Here is a 14,997-nt window from a genome sequence, read left to right on the forward strand (position 1 = left end):
TGACCAAGAACTCAGAATCTACCAGGGTGTTGCAAATGGAGACATTGAATGATTTCAAAAGGGAATTTGGATGGGCACTTGAGGGAAATAAATTTACAGGGTTAGAAGTATAGAGGGGGGTAATGGAACTAACTAAATGGCTCTACAATGAGCTAGTATGGATCAATGGGCTGAATGGTCTCTTCCTGTGCTGTAATGATTGTTGTTGAGTTGAAATCCTGCTCCCAGTGCTTACAGACCTGCCTCCGTTTCTCTGAATCAAGATGTGGAGATGCCGGCGTTGGACTGGGGTCAACACAGTAAGAGTTTTAACAACACCAGGTTAAAGTCCAACAGGTTTATTTGGTAGCAAATACCATTAGCTTTCGGAGCGCTGCTCCTTCGAATGTGAAGCAAGTATCAGCAATTAATGTCTTCACATTTCCTTCGAAGGAGCAGCGCTCCGAAAGCTAATGGTATTTGCTACCAAATAAACCTGTTGGACTTTAACCTGGTGTTGTTAAATCTCTTTCTCTGAATCAATCCATTTCCCTGTTTCACCTTCAGAACCAAGGGCCCCGTGTGTTTTTTTCACTCCTGGGTTGTTCCCATTCACAGCTGAGATCAGTTTGCCGTGGGGAGGGCGTGAGGAGAGGCGCTATCCTGTGAGGAGTTAGGGTCGAGACTTTGATCTTGATAACATTGCATGAGGCAGCCCGCACAGACACAGCCTTTGGAGCTGCAGCTAGGCTCACGGTTTGCAGATTGCAAATGTGCGATCCCTGAAGGCGATAATTGTCGAGGGGAAGCAGGAAGAGAGATTGTCAGGTTACCGTGATTTGGTTGAAGAATAATGAGCTCAACTGTATTATGGTTACAGCTCCACTGGGGTGAACAGTTTGTTACCATGGTGAGCTGGACAATGAATATGAGGCTCAGACAATGAGGAAGGAGTGAAGGAAGAGGTGGATGCTGATTTGGATTGTGAGCTGACACTGTGCCATTCAGTCCACAGGGGTGAATGCAGGCCGACACACCTCCTATTGTTTGGAGAATTTCAGTTATACCATTTTCACGCCTGTATTTCCTGCTCTCGTTGTCCGCTTGGAATTTGCCGAGTTGAATTACATTTCGCCGCATAGTGCAGTGTTCAGACACAAGCCAGCCTGAATATAGCAACAACTGTCAGAGCTCTTGTGTACCAACTGTGTGAACAGGAAGCTTTTTAATGGTGATTTTAGGCTGCATTAATTGCCGATACTTGCTTCACATTTGCTTTCCAACAGTGGATTCAAACAGGGCAGAATTGGATTGTGAGGCCACGCATTCCATTCATGCCCTAACCTCAGTTTCTCCCCTGCTGGGTTGGCCATTGGCAGTCCCTCCTCACCATTACACCATTAGTGTGGCCACGGTGGCACAGTGGTTAGCACTGCCGCCTCGCAGCGCCAGGGACACCCGTTAGATTCCCAGCTTGGGTCACTGTCTGTGCGGAGTCTGCACATTCTCTCTGTATCTGTTGGGTTTACTCCGGGTGCTCCGGTTTGCTCCCACGGTCCGAAAGACGCGCTGGTTAGGTGGATTGGCCATGCCAAATTCTCCCTCAGTGTACCCGAACAGGTGCTGGAGTGTGGTGACTGGGGGATTTTCACAGTAACTTCATTACAGTGTTAATGTAAGCCAACTTGTGACACTAATAAATAAAATTTTGAAACTTTAAACTTTAAAACATGCAAATACATCGTTCCTCCACTGCCTCTAGTGGTAGCCGGGAGTGGGGCAAGGGAATTGGGTGGAGCTCGCCCTGAAACAGCATATACGAAATGAGGGCTTGTTATGATTTATCACCCTCCACATGTGCCCAATATGTTCATCTTTGTAAAACCCCATCTGAGGTAAAACAAAAATGCCACCTTTCCGCTTCTGTCCCGATTACACCATTAACATTTTACATGGGATTAAGTAGAAATTACAGCCCAGAAAACAGGCCATTTGGCCCAGGCAGCCCCTGCTGCTGTCTCTCCTTCTCACATGAGGGCGGCACAGTGGCACTGTGGTTAGCGCTGCTGCCTCACAGCGCCAGGGACCCGGGTTCGATTCCAGGGATGGGTCGCTGTCTGTGTGGAGTTTGCACATTCTCCCCGTGTCTGCGTGGGTTTCCTCCGGGTGCTCCGGTTTCCTCCCACAGTCTGAAAGACGTACTGGTTAGGTGGATTGGCCATGCTAAATTGCTCCTTAGTGTCAGGGGGACAAGTTGGGGTAAATGCATGGGGGTATGGGGATAGAGCCTGGGTGGAATTGTGATTGATGCAGACTCGATGGGCCGAATGGCCTCCTTCTGCACTGTATGATTCTATGAGGGGAAGGTGACACTGGGCCCAGTAATACAGAGGCCCAGGCTAATTTTCTGAGGGCTTGGGTTCAAATCACACCGAGACAGTTTGTCGAATTTAAATTCAATGAATAACTCTGGAATATAAAGTCAGTCAATGAGTCAGTTACCGTCTGGTTCACCTGCGTCTCTTTAAGGAAGTCAAGCTTGACTCCAGAGACACAGCAATGTGGTTGTCTCTAAACTGCCCTCTGCAGTGGCCCAGCAAGTCGCTCAGTTCAGGGAAATTCAGGATCAGCGTCAAATTCTGGCCTTGCTAGCAACATCCGGGGGGGGTGGCACAGTGGCTAGCACTGCTGTCGCACAGCGCCAGGGACCCGGGTTCAATTCCAGCCTCGAGTCACTGTCTGTGTGGAGAAGGCACTTCCTCCTCATGTCTGCGTGCGTTTCCTGTTTCCTCCGGGTGCTCCATTTTCCTCCTATAGTCTAAAGATGTGGGGGGAATTTTCCCGTGCCGCCCACTATGGGAATCGGAGCAGGCGGGGGCAGACCATGCAAAGGTCCGTTGACCTTGGACAGGATTTTCCGGTCTTGGGGTGAGCACAGCTGGAAAATCCCGCCCTATATGTCACACCCCATTCTTCAACCACCTGCCTTCCCTATTCTCATGTTGACTCTCCAACTTTACATTCTACGCCCTCATGCCTTCCTCTGTGTAAAAATTCTTCTGCTCCTCTCTGTCCTAAATCATATTTAACCCTGTTTCTAAGCTTCCTCTGCAGCTGCCTCTGTGTATGTCTGGCTGAAGAAGCAGAAAGGTGACTCCAGCTGTTGTATCTTTGCTTGTCCATCTGCGTAGAATCCTATGTAAAAAGCCTAATCTGGCTGTGACCTTGAATTTACAATCCCTGTTACTCAACAGGACCGGCTACAACATTGTCTTCTGGGTTCAAAGGCAAACCAGATGGGGGGTCAGATAAAAAAAACTTTTCTAATTGCTGGGTGTAATGGTCTGATGTGAAATTGTTTTGAGTCAATACCAATCCAATCAACCACGCTGGCCTGGGGGTGTCTGATGTGGCAGCTTGAGGGAGCTATACTGTGTATCTAAGCTGTGCTGTACCTGTCCTGGGATCATTGATAAGAGGATGCAGAGAGTTTTCATAGAATAATAGAATCCCTACAGTGCAGAATCAGGCCATTCGGCCCATCGAACCTGCAGTGACAACAATCCCACCCAGGCCCTATCCTCATAACCCCAGATATTTACCCTAATAATCCCCCTGACACTAAGGGGCATTTAGCATGGCCAATCAACCTCACCCACACATCTTTTGGACTGTGGGAGGAAACGGGAGCACCCGGAGGAAACCCACACAGACACGGGGAGAACATGCAAACTGCACACAGACAGTGACCCGAGACTGGAATTGAACCCCTGGCGCTGTGAGGCAGCAGCGCTAACCACCGTGCCACCTGATAATTGATGAGAGATTGCAAAGAGAGATTTACCCTGTTTCTAACCAATAATTACACTGGGGCTTACACTTACATTTATTTTTATGGGTGAGATGCTGAACTTCTTTCTCTCCTGTGAGTCCTTGAGTTGTTTGTACAGAGGCTCTGTGAATTCACCCAGCAGCTCCTGCAAGACTATGGACACGTGGTGAAGGCGGACCTTCCCCTTGCCATCCACCTTATCACTGATGTGAGGTTGCTTTTCGCCTTCCAGCACTTTCTGCAGCTTCTTGTACAGGAGAGTATAGGGCGGGATGTTGTTGTAGAGTCGGACAAGCGTTTCAGGCAAGAGGAATTCGCAAAGGTTCACCCCATTCTCCAGGAAGAGCTCGACAAATCCTGGCTTATCACCAACGAGAGCAGCAAACATGGCTTCATGCAGATGGGAGGGCTGGACCACAGAGAGATGAATGAGGCACTGGGTCAGGTGAATGTACACACTCCTTACATCTGTAATCTTCTCTAACAATACAATTTACCTTCAACTCAGCAACTAGGCAAGTAATGCACATGTCCCCTGAGTACATAGAATCATAGAATCCTACAGTGCAGAAGGAGGCCATTCAGCCCATCAAGTCTGCACCAACCACAATCCCACCCAGGCCCTATCAACCCTATTGATCCCCTGACTTTAGGGTCAATTTAGCTTGGCCAATCAACCTAACTCGCACATCTTCACTGTGGGAGGAAACAGGAGCACCCGGAGGAAACCCACGCAGACACGGGGAGAATGTGCTAACTCCACCCAGACAGTGACCCGAGGCCAGAATTGAATCCAGGTCCCTGGTGCTGTGAGGCAGCAGTGCTAACCACTGTGCCACCATGCCGCCCTAAATCTTGCTCTGTAACTGTTATTATCCTGTATGTATGATGGTTTCTCGGGGAGGAGCCTGAGCTAAGTCCATGCCAACATTGATGGCTCAATTGCAGAGTCGAGCGAAAGGAGGGAAATCAAACATAATAGTGATAGAGGATTCGATAGGTAGGGAAACAGGCAGGTGTTGCTGTAGCCGCAGAGGTGACCCTCCTCCATGGTATGTTGGCACTCTGGTGCTAGGGTCAGGGATGCCACTAACAGTTGCAGTGGGGAGGTTGAACAGCAACTTTTACAGATTTACCATAGAAAGCACTCTTTCTGGTTGTATCACAGCTTGGTATGGCTCCTGCTCTGCCCAAGACCGCAAGAAACTACAAAGGGTCAAGAACGAAGCCCAGTCCATCACGCAATCCAGCCTCCCACCCATTGACTCTGTCTACACTTTTTGCTGCCTCGGAAAAGCAGGTAGCATAGTCAAGGACCCCTCACACCCTGGATATTCTCTCTTCCGTTGGGGAAAAGATATAAAAGTCTGAGATCATGTACCAACCGACGCAAAAACAGCTTCGTCCCTGTTGCCATCAAACTTTTGAATGGACCTACCTTACATTAAGCTAATCTTTCCCTACACCTTAGCTATGACTGTAACACTACATTCTGCACTCTCTTCTTTCCTTCTCCCATATGTACTCTATAAACGATATGCTTTGTTTGCGCGCAAGAAGCAATACTTTTCACTGTATCCCAATTCATGTGACAATAATAAATCAAATCAAAGGTTGTGCTAAATATAGATATGAACGACACAGTAGTAATAGAGACAAGTCCCGTGAGCAGATTTCAGGAAGCTAGAAAGAAAATTAAAAATGAAGGATGGAATTCAATGCTCTCTCTGTGGGTGTGGGTGTGCTGGGGGTGGGGGTGACGGGAGGTTGTTCTAGTCATGGTTATTTGATCAGGTGGGAGGACGGTGGATCCAGCCACTTTTCTGCCTCCGTCCTGATGAACTCTACGGTAGGAAGGCCAATGAATGGCCTTTCTGTCCCACCACCAATTAAGGCCCATAAGTAGCCAATCAACACCCACTTAACTGCTTCACCCCACCTTTCCGGGAATTAACCCATCGGCAGGCAGGGAGCTTACCTTGCAGGGGCCACAAGGAGCAAACCCGAGTAGGTTTAGTTACTAATTCCCAGGAGTCACTCATTCTAATGAGCCTGATCAACGGACTCGACATCAGGCCGGGGTGAGAACCACCCCATGCTACCTCTCTTAATAATCCCACTAACCCCCTCTATGAGCCCCACTCATGAACCCCCTGCCCCCACCACTCACCTGGGCCTGGGTCCACTCACGATCCTAGTGCATTGGGTGGGTGTACCATGGTCAGCAACTACCGCCTCCCCACTGGCTCTGCCAGACAAGAGAGCTACCGGCTTCTGACTGGTGAGTAGGTCTCAGCGGGTGGAACAGCATCTCCCCTCAGCCCCTCGCCAGTGCCCTTCTTCATCCCAGGGGATGCCCATCTCCATCCGACCTAATAAGGCCATGTAAGTTGCACTCAGACAATGAAAGGAGCAATCACATTGCTGTGAGTGTACGATAGTCCATCAGCCAGGCAAAGAGGAGGCAATGATATAGTGATATTGTCACTGGACTACTAATTCGGAGAGTCAGGGTAAAACGCTTGGAATTCAAAGTCTAAAGATGTAGATTATTGTAAAAACCCACGTGGTTCACGAATGACCTTTCGGGAATCTGCCATCGACAGATCCATGGCGAAGCGCTTTCTGAAATGGGAAATTAGGGATGAGCGATAAAGTCCACATGCCATTCCATGAAGGAATTTTCACAAAAGGAGACAAGTAAATAGGCCATTGCTGGGAGTGCGGCCAATTCAGAGGAAGGCATTGAGCAGTGGAGCCCTGACTGTACGGTAAGTCCAGGGCCTAGCTCCAGCCAGCCTGGGTTAAGAATGGCCTTACCGAGACCCTCTCCCAACATGGGTAAAATCCTAGAAGCCCATCATTGGCCATTAATTGGAAAGTTTTCTCCTCCATTCCACAGAGCCGTCTCCTCCCTCCGCAACACTAGTTTCATTTTACCATTCTGAGAGTGCCTCCATGTTGAGGCATCCTCACAGATGCTGACCTGCCTCTCCAGGAGTGGCCAAGGTGCTGAGATGTTGGCTCCCTGATTGAGACAGCAACATCATGCGCCCATCCTCATCTTTAAAAGGACAATGAGTGCAGGGACAGCCAATAGTGAGACCAGCTCCAGGATTATAGAGTCATAGAGGCCTACAGCACAAAAAGAGGCCTTTCAGCCCATCCCACCTTTGCTGGTCAAAGACAAATCACCCAACTATTCTAAACCCATTTTCCAGCATTTGGCCCATAACCGTGTATGCTTTGGCATCACAAGCATACATCTAAATAATTCCTAAATGTTACGAGGGTCTTTGCCTCCGCCACCCTTTCAGACAGTGAGTTCCAGACTCCCACCACTTTTTTCCCCACATCCCCTCTAAACCTCCTGCCCGTTACTTTAAATCTATGCCACATGGTCATCAATCCTTTCACATGGGGAAACGTTTCTTCCTGTCTTCTCTATCCATGCCCCCCATAATTTTATATATCCTAATCATGTCCCCACTCAATTTCCTCTGCGCCAAGGAAAACAACCCCAGTCTATCCAATCTCTCTTCATAACTAAAACTCTCCAGCCCAGGTAATATCCTGGTAAATCTCCTCTGCACCCTTTCCAGTACAATCACATCCGTCCTGTAATGTGGATTGCAGAACTGCACACTATACTCTACCTGTGGCCTAACCAACGTTTTACATTGTTCCAGCATAGCCTCCCTGCTCTTAAACTCTATGCCTCGGCTAATAGAGGCAAGTATACCATATGCCTTCTTAACCATTATATCCACCTGTCTTAGAGGATGGATGTACATGTACACCAAGGTCCCTCTGATGCTCAGTGCCTCCCAGGGTCCTGATATTTATCATGTGTTCCCTGGTTTTGTTTGTCCTGCCCAAGTGCAGCACCTCACATTTATCCAAATTGAATTTTATTTGCCACTGATCAGCCCATCTGACCAGTCCGTCTATATCCTCTTGTAATCTCAGGCTCCTCACTATTTACCACCCTATCAGTTTTCATATCACCCGCAAACTTACTGATCAACCCTCCTACGTTCAAATCTAAATCATTTATATAAACCACAAGCAGCAAAAGCCCTAACAATGATCCTCATGGGACCCCACTGGACACAGTCTTCTAGTCTGAAAAACACCCTTCGACCTTCACCCTCTGCTCCCTGCCACTCAGCCAATTCTGGATCCAATTTGCCAAATTTCCTTGGATCCCATGGGGCTCTTTCCTTCACTATCAGTCTCCCATGTGGGACCTCATCAGAAGCCTTGCTGAAGTCCAAGTTCACCACGTCAAATGCACTGCCCTCATCTATACACCTGGTCACCTCTTTGAAAAATTCAATCCAGTCGGTCAGACATGACCTCCCCTTAACAAAACCATGCTGACTGTTCTTGGTTAGTCCCTGACTCTCCGAATGCAGGTTCATTCTGAATATAGCAATGCCAATCTCACTGCAGATTAATTGGGGCTTGGGACCCCTTTTATGGTCTTGATGTCAAGTGTCTCAAAACCCAAGGAAAAGCTTCTCTTTTAATTCTGCAAAGGGATTAATTTCTGTCACTGAGAAACTGAGATAATAACAGCATCTTGTATTTGCATAAAGACACACTGCACTCCCCAAGAACAATCGAACAAGGCTTGACACCCCTGCCACTGTTCCAATTCAGAAGAAGACCAAAAGGAAATGACTATTTTCCAATCCTTAATAAGCAACTTTTCTCTGAAACTTGGGAGGAAAAGACAGAGGAAAATGAAGAAATCTCACACATAATAAATAACAAACATTGCTCAGAAACATGCCAAGACTCACCTTCCACTGTTTGTCATCAGTAAAGATGTTGCTTTTTGCAATGTCCACCCTGTTCCAGGCCACAGCCAGCTTCAGTTGATGGTCCAATTTCTCTTGCCCTTGGTGCCCACGGGAACTAGAAGCTAACCCATGATAGAAGAGGAAAAGATCTCTTTTAAATGTTCGTGACTGATACAGTGCAGATCAACCACATTTACAGAAAGAATAGAGATGCAGTATACGATTTAAATAGGGAGAGATTGCAGAACTCTGTGATACAGAGGGATCTGGGTGTCCCGGGACAGGAATCACAAAAGGTTATTATGCAGGTGCAGAAAGTGATTCGGAAGGTAAATGGAACGTTCGATTCGATTGCAAAGGGAATTAAATATAAAAATAAGGACGTTTCACTGCACCTGTACAGCCCTTGTTCAAGTTTAAAGTTTTTTTAAAATTAATGTCACAAGTGTGCTTACATTAACACTGAAATAAAGTTACCGTGAAAATCTCCTAGTCGCCACACTCTGCCGCCTGTTCGGGTACACTGAGGGAGAATTTAGCACGGCCAATGCACCTAACCGGCACGTCTTTTGGACTGTGAGAGGAAAGCGGAGCACCCAGAGGAAAGCCACACAGACACGGGGAGAACGTGCAGACTCCGCACAGACAGTGACCCAAGCCGGAATTGAACCCTAGTCCCTGGCGCTGTGAGGCAACAGTGCTACCCATTATGCCACCCTGCCACGCCTTGGTAAGACCACATCTGGAGTACTGTATACAGTTTCAATATTCTTATTTACAAAAGGATATAATTGCATTGGGAGCAGTTCAGAGAAGGTTAACTCGACTTATTCCTGGGATTCTTTATATTATGAAGAAAGGTTGAACAAGTCGGGCCAATGCACATTGGAGTTGAGAAGAATGAGAGGTGATCTTTTTGAAAATATCAAATCCCCTCAGGATCTTACTGGGTGACTATCAGGAGGATGTTTACTCTTGTAGAGAAGCCTAGATCTACAGAACAATGTTTAGGAATAAGAGAGATATGAGGAGATTTTTTTTTTCTCTCAGAGGGTTGAGTCTGTGGAAGCCTCATCCCCAGAAAGCAGTGGGGTCTGTGTCATTGAATTTATTCAAGGTTGAGTTTGACAGATTTTTGATTGACAGGAGAGTTGAGGGTTATGGGGGACAGACAGGAAAGTGGAGCTGAGACTTCAACAAGATCAGCTATGAACTTATTGAATGGCAAAGCACGTGCTCGAGCGCCACGGCCTACTCCTACTCCCCAGTCCTATGCTCTGATGATCAAACAAAATCCTCTGAATTTTGAATCCAAATGTTCATAAATCTTTTAAACCCAACTAGTTCACGATTGTCCTTCAGGGAAGGAAATCTGCTGTCTCTATCTGGTCTGGCCTACATGTGACTCCAGAGCCACAGCAATGTGGTTGACTCTTAAATGCCCTTGGTGACAGGCAATAAATGCTGGCCCAGCCAGCGCCGCCCACATCCCATGAACAAATAAAAAAAACTCAGCTGTGTTTTCAGATGATTTCCCTTCATATCCCAAGTCTTCTTTCATCCTAGAATTTACAGTTTTTGAAAGGCCACCTCAGACAGAGACTATATTAACTGAGTTTGGTGTGCTCTCCAAATTGAGGGCAGCACGGTGGCACAGTGGTTAGCACTGCTGCCTCACGATGGCAGGGAACTGGGTTTCAATTCCAGCTTTGGGTGACTGTGTGGAATTTGCACGCTCTCCCCGTGTCTGCATGGGTTTCCTCTGGGTGCTCCGGTTTCCTCCCGGAGGATAAATTGCCCCCTAGTGTCAGGGGGACTAGCAGGGTAAATGTGTGGGGTTACGGGAATAGGGCCTGGGTAGGATTGTTGTCAATGCAGGCTCGATGGGCCAAAAACCCTGCTTCTGTACTGTAGTGATTGTATGATTCATCCAATTTTCTCCCACTCTCCAAAGATGTGCAGGTTAGGTAGATTGGTCATGTTAAATTGCCACTTAACTGTCCCAAGCTGTGTAGGTTAGATGGATTAGCCATGGTAAATGTGTGGGGTTACAAGGACAGGATGGGGAAAAGGACCTGTCAGAAAGAGTTGGTGCAGAGTCGATGGGCCAAATAGCCTCCTTCTGCACTGTAGGGATTCCATTCCATGATTCTACTGGTTGTTTGTGCCTGGAATGAAAGACTTCCATTTGGGGCCTTAGTCAGTGTTACAATGAAAAGCAAGGAAGCAAACTACTAAGCTCTGTGTGGAACATTGCAATGCTAAAATTCTCCCTCAGTGTACCCGACCAGGCGCCGGAGCGTGGCGACTAGGGTATGTTCATGGTAACTTCACTGCAGTGTTAAGGTAAGCCTATTTGTGACACTAATAAATAACAATAACAGTTGTTAACTCTTGAAAATATTGGATCTATTCAAGTCCTTGGATCTCAAGGGTGCTTCCTTTTCTGACCAGGCTGCTATGTGGGACCTCGTTAAAAATCTTACTAAAATCCATGTCGTCTGTCATATCATCTCATTCTGCCTAGTGTCTGAAACAGGGCCTGAAGGTTAACCCGCATTAATACACTGGACTATCCAATCCACAAACATTCCTAAATTACACCTACCCTTAAGTAAGGCCTGCAAAATAGCGACATCCAGCTCATCATTCCTTGACGTCTCTGCCCGAAAGACGGTCAGCAGTTCCCGCATCCTGACTATGTCCTGAATCTGAGGTAAAAGGAAGAAAGCAGCAGTTAGTCATTTAACAAAAGCTATATCATTACATCAGGAACACGTGTACAGATATTAACAACTTGATGGGACTGAGACACACAGTATCACAGAATCCATACAGTGGAGAAGAAGGCCATTCAGCCCATCAAGTCTGCACTGTCCCTCTGAAAGAGCATTCTACCCAGTCACACTCCCCTGCCTTATCCCTGTAATCTTACACATCTTCCTTTTCAGTTAGCAATCCAATCCCCTTTGAAATACCTCGAGCGAACTTGCCTCCACCACCCACTCAGGAAGATCCCATACCCTCTGGGAGTAAAAACGTTCCTTGTTTTGCTTTTACTCTTTTTGCCACACAGTACAGATTAGCAACTAAGTTCAAAGGATAAAAGTGATTAAATAAATAAGTAGTGTCCTTTAATACGGAGCCTGTTTTTAAAAAACATGTCTGCGTACTGTCCATTTGAATGTTCTAGTCCGAGAGCACATTAAGATTAATGTGGAGGAGATATTAGATGTTTTAGCAGGCATAAAGGAGCATAAATCCCCAAGGCCGGAGAGATGTATCCCAGGCTGCTTTGGGAGGCAAGAGAGGAGATTGCAGGCACCCTGCCAGAGATATTTAAATCTTCGCTGGCTACAGGTGAAGCACAGTAAGAAGTCTCTCAACACCAGGTTAAAGTCCAACAGGTTTATTTGGTAGCACAAGCTTTCGGAGTCTTGCTCCTTCTTCAGGTGAGTGAAGAGTTTTGTTCACAAACAGGGCATACATAGGCACAAACTCAATTTGCAAGATAGTGGTTGGAAGGTGAGTCTTTACAGGTAATCAAGTCTTTACAGGTACAGGCAATGTGAGTGGAGGGAGGATTAAGCACAAGTTAAAGAGGTGTGTATTGTCTCCAGCCAGGACAGTTAGTGGGATTTTGCAAGCCCAGGCAAGTCGTCGGGGTTACAGATAGTGTGACATGAACCCAAGATCCCGGTTGAGGCTGTCCTCATTTGTGCGGAACTTGGCTATCAGTTTTTGTTCAGCGATTCTGCATTGTTATGTGTCGTGAAGGCCGCTTTGGAGAACGCTTACCCGAAGATCAGAGGCTGAATGCCCGTGACTGCTGAAGTGTTCCCCAACAGGAAGGGCACACTCCTGCCTGGTGATTGTCGAGCGGTGTTCATTCATCTGTTGTCATAGCGTCTGCATAATTTTGCCAATGTACCATGTCTCAGGACATCCTTTCCTGCAGTGTATCAGGTAGACAACATTGGCCGAGTTGCAAGAATATGTACTGTATACCCGGTGGATGGTGTTCTCACGTGAGATGATGGCATCCGTGTCAATGATCCGGCGCATCTTGTAGAGGTTGATGTGGCAGGGTTGTGTGGTGTCGTGGTCACTGTTCTCCTGAAGGCTGGGTAGTTTGCTGCAGACAATGGTCTGATTGAGGTTGTGCGGTTGTTTGAAGGCAAGAAGTGGGGGTGTGGGGATGGCTTTGGCGAGATGTTCGTCTTCATCAATGACATGTTGAAGGCTCCAGAGAAGATGTCGTAGCTTCTCCACTCCGGGGAAGTACTGGACGACGAAGGGTACTCTGTCCGCTGTGTCTCGTGTTTGTCTTCTGAGGAGGTTGGTGCAGTTTTTCGCTGTGACCCGTCAGAACTGTTGATCGATGAGTCGAGCGCCGTATCCTGTTCTTATGAGGGCGTCTTTCAGCATCTGTATGTGTCTGTTGCGATCCTCTTCATCCGAGCAGATCCTATGTATACGGAGGGCTTGTCCGTAGGGGATGGCTTCTTTAACGTGTTTAGGGTGGAAGCTGGAGAAGTGGAGCATCGTGAGGTCATCCATGGGCTTGCGGTACAGTGAGGTGCTGAGGTGACCACCCTTGATGGAGATGCGTGTGTCCAAGAATGCAACTGATTCTGGAGAGTAGTCCATGGTGAGTCTGATGGTGGGATGGAACTTGTTGATGTCATCATATAGTTGTTTCAATGATTGTTCATGAGTCCAAAGGAAGAAAATGTCATCGATTTTTCTAGTGTATAGCATCGGTTGAAGGTCCTGTGCGGTGAAGAGGTCTTGTTCTAACCTGTGCTTGAAAATGTTGGCATATTGAGGTGCGAATTTCCCGGACCACAACGTCTTCACCTTTAACAACCAGTTCTTCATCCAGACACACGGAACAGCCATGGGGACCAAATTCGCATCTCAAGGATTATAGTAGGGGGCTGAGAGCACAGCCTTGTGGGGCACTGATGTTGAGGATGATCGTGGAGGAGGTGTTGTTACCTATTCTTACTGATTGTGGTCTGTGGGTTAGGGAGTTCAGGATCTAGTCACAGGATGTTGCCTGGTATGGAGGGTCTTAGCTATGAGGAGAGATTGGGTAGACTGGGGTTGTTCTCCTTGGAAAGACGGAGAATGAGGGGAGATCTAATAGAGGTGTACAAGATTATGAAGGGTATAGATAGGGTGAACAGTGGGAAGCTTTTTCCCAGGTCGGAGGTGACGATCACGAGGGGTCATGGGCTCAAGCTGAGAGGGGCGAAGTATAACTCAGACATCAGAGGGACGTTTTTTACACAGAGGGTGGTGGGGGCTTGGAATGCGCTGCCAAGTAGGGTGGTGGAGGCAGGCACGCTGACATCGTTTAAGACTTACCTGGATAGTCACATGAGCAGCCTGGGAATGGAGGGATACAAACGATTGGTCTAGTTGGACCAAGGAGCGGCACAGGCTTGGAGGGCCGAAGGGCCTGTTTCCTGTGCTGTACTGTTCTTTGTTCTTTGTTCTTTGGGAGGAGCCGAGCCTCAGGCCACAGAGTTTGAAGATTCGTTTCGTAGAAATAATGGTGTTGAAGGCTGAGCTGTAGTCAATAAATAGGAGTCTGACATAGGTGTCTTTGTTATCTAGGTGTTCCAGGGTTGAGTGCGGGGCCAGGATGCGTAGGTTAGAGGGATTAGCAGAGTAAATATGTGGGGTTACGGGGATTGGGCTTAGGTGGGATTGTTGTCAGTGCAGACTTGATGGGCCGAATGGTCTCTTTCTGCACGGCAGGGATTCTATGATCTGATGCTGAAACCCTCACAGCTGCCTTTGTTACCTCGAGCCTTGACTATTCTAATGCACCAGGTTTCATTCACATCTGATCGACACTGACTCCAGGTTAAACTATCTCCATTGATTTTCACATTTTAATTCTCGGTTTCAAATCAATCCCTTCATGGCATCACCTTCTCCCTAGCTCCATAATTCCATCCAGCCTCTCAACCATTCAAGATGTTCCTCCAATTCTGATCTTTTTAGCAATTTTAATTGCTCCATCATTAGTGGCAGTGCCTAAGACTATCAGGGTTTGAAGTTGCAGCATTCCCTCCCTAGACCTGTCTGCCTTTGCTATCTCTCTCTCTCCTATCACTCTGACTAATCATAGAATCAGACATAGAACCATATAGTGCAGAAGAGGCCCTTTGGCCCATCGAGTCTGCACTAATGTTCGGTTGTTGTTGTAATAAGTGTCTCGGTGTCAAATTGTAAATGATAATGCCCAGTGAAGCAATTTGGATGGTATACAGTGCTAAAAGTACGATACAAGTAAGTTATTATTGTTAGTGCAAGAGAGGTTTAATGGAGCAGTTCAAAACCATGAAGGATTTCCTGGAGACA

General features: G+C 47.2%; 2 protein-coding genes across 2 annotated transcripts in view; one reads left to right on the forward strand and one right to left on the reverse strand.

The window, feature by feature from the left end:
• The window catches only part of lancl1 (LanC antibiotic synthetase component C-like 1 (bacterial)), a 683,707-nt gene that overhangs the window by 101,695 nt on the left and 567,015 nt on the right, over positions 1 to 14,997 (forward strand). The window lies entirely within an intron of this gene.
• The window catches only part of trpm2 (transient receptor potential cation channel, subfamily M, member 2), a 270,848-nt gene that overhangs the window by 88,453 nt on the left and 167,398 nt on the right, over positions 1 to 14,997 (reverse strand). Inside the window, exons 9-11 of the mRNA XM_078229251.1 lie at positions 11,228 to 11,330; positions 8,620 to 8,741; positions 3,864 to 4,220 (exon numbers count right to left, since the gene is read on the reverse strand). Coding sequence (XP_078085377.1) covers positions 3,864 to 4,220; positions 8,620 to 8,741; positions 11,228 to 11,330 — 582 coding nt within the window. The remainder of the gene's footprint in view (positions 1 to 3,863; positions 4,221 to 8,619; positions 8,742 to 11,227; positions 11,331 to 14,997) is intronic.

This window comes from Mustelus asterias, chromosome 14 (assembly GCF_964213995.1).
Source record: "Mustelus asterias chromosome 14, sMusAst1.hap1.1, whole genome shotgun sequence".
NCBI classification, from domain to species: Eukaryota; Metazoa; Chordata; class Chondrichthyes; order Carcharhiniformes; family Triakidae; genus Mustelus; species Mustelus asterias.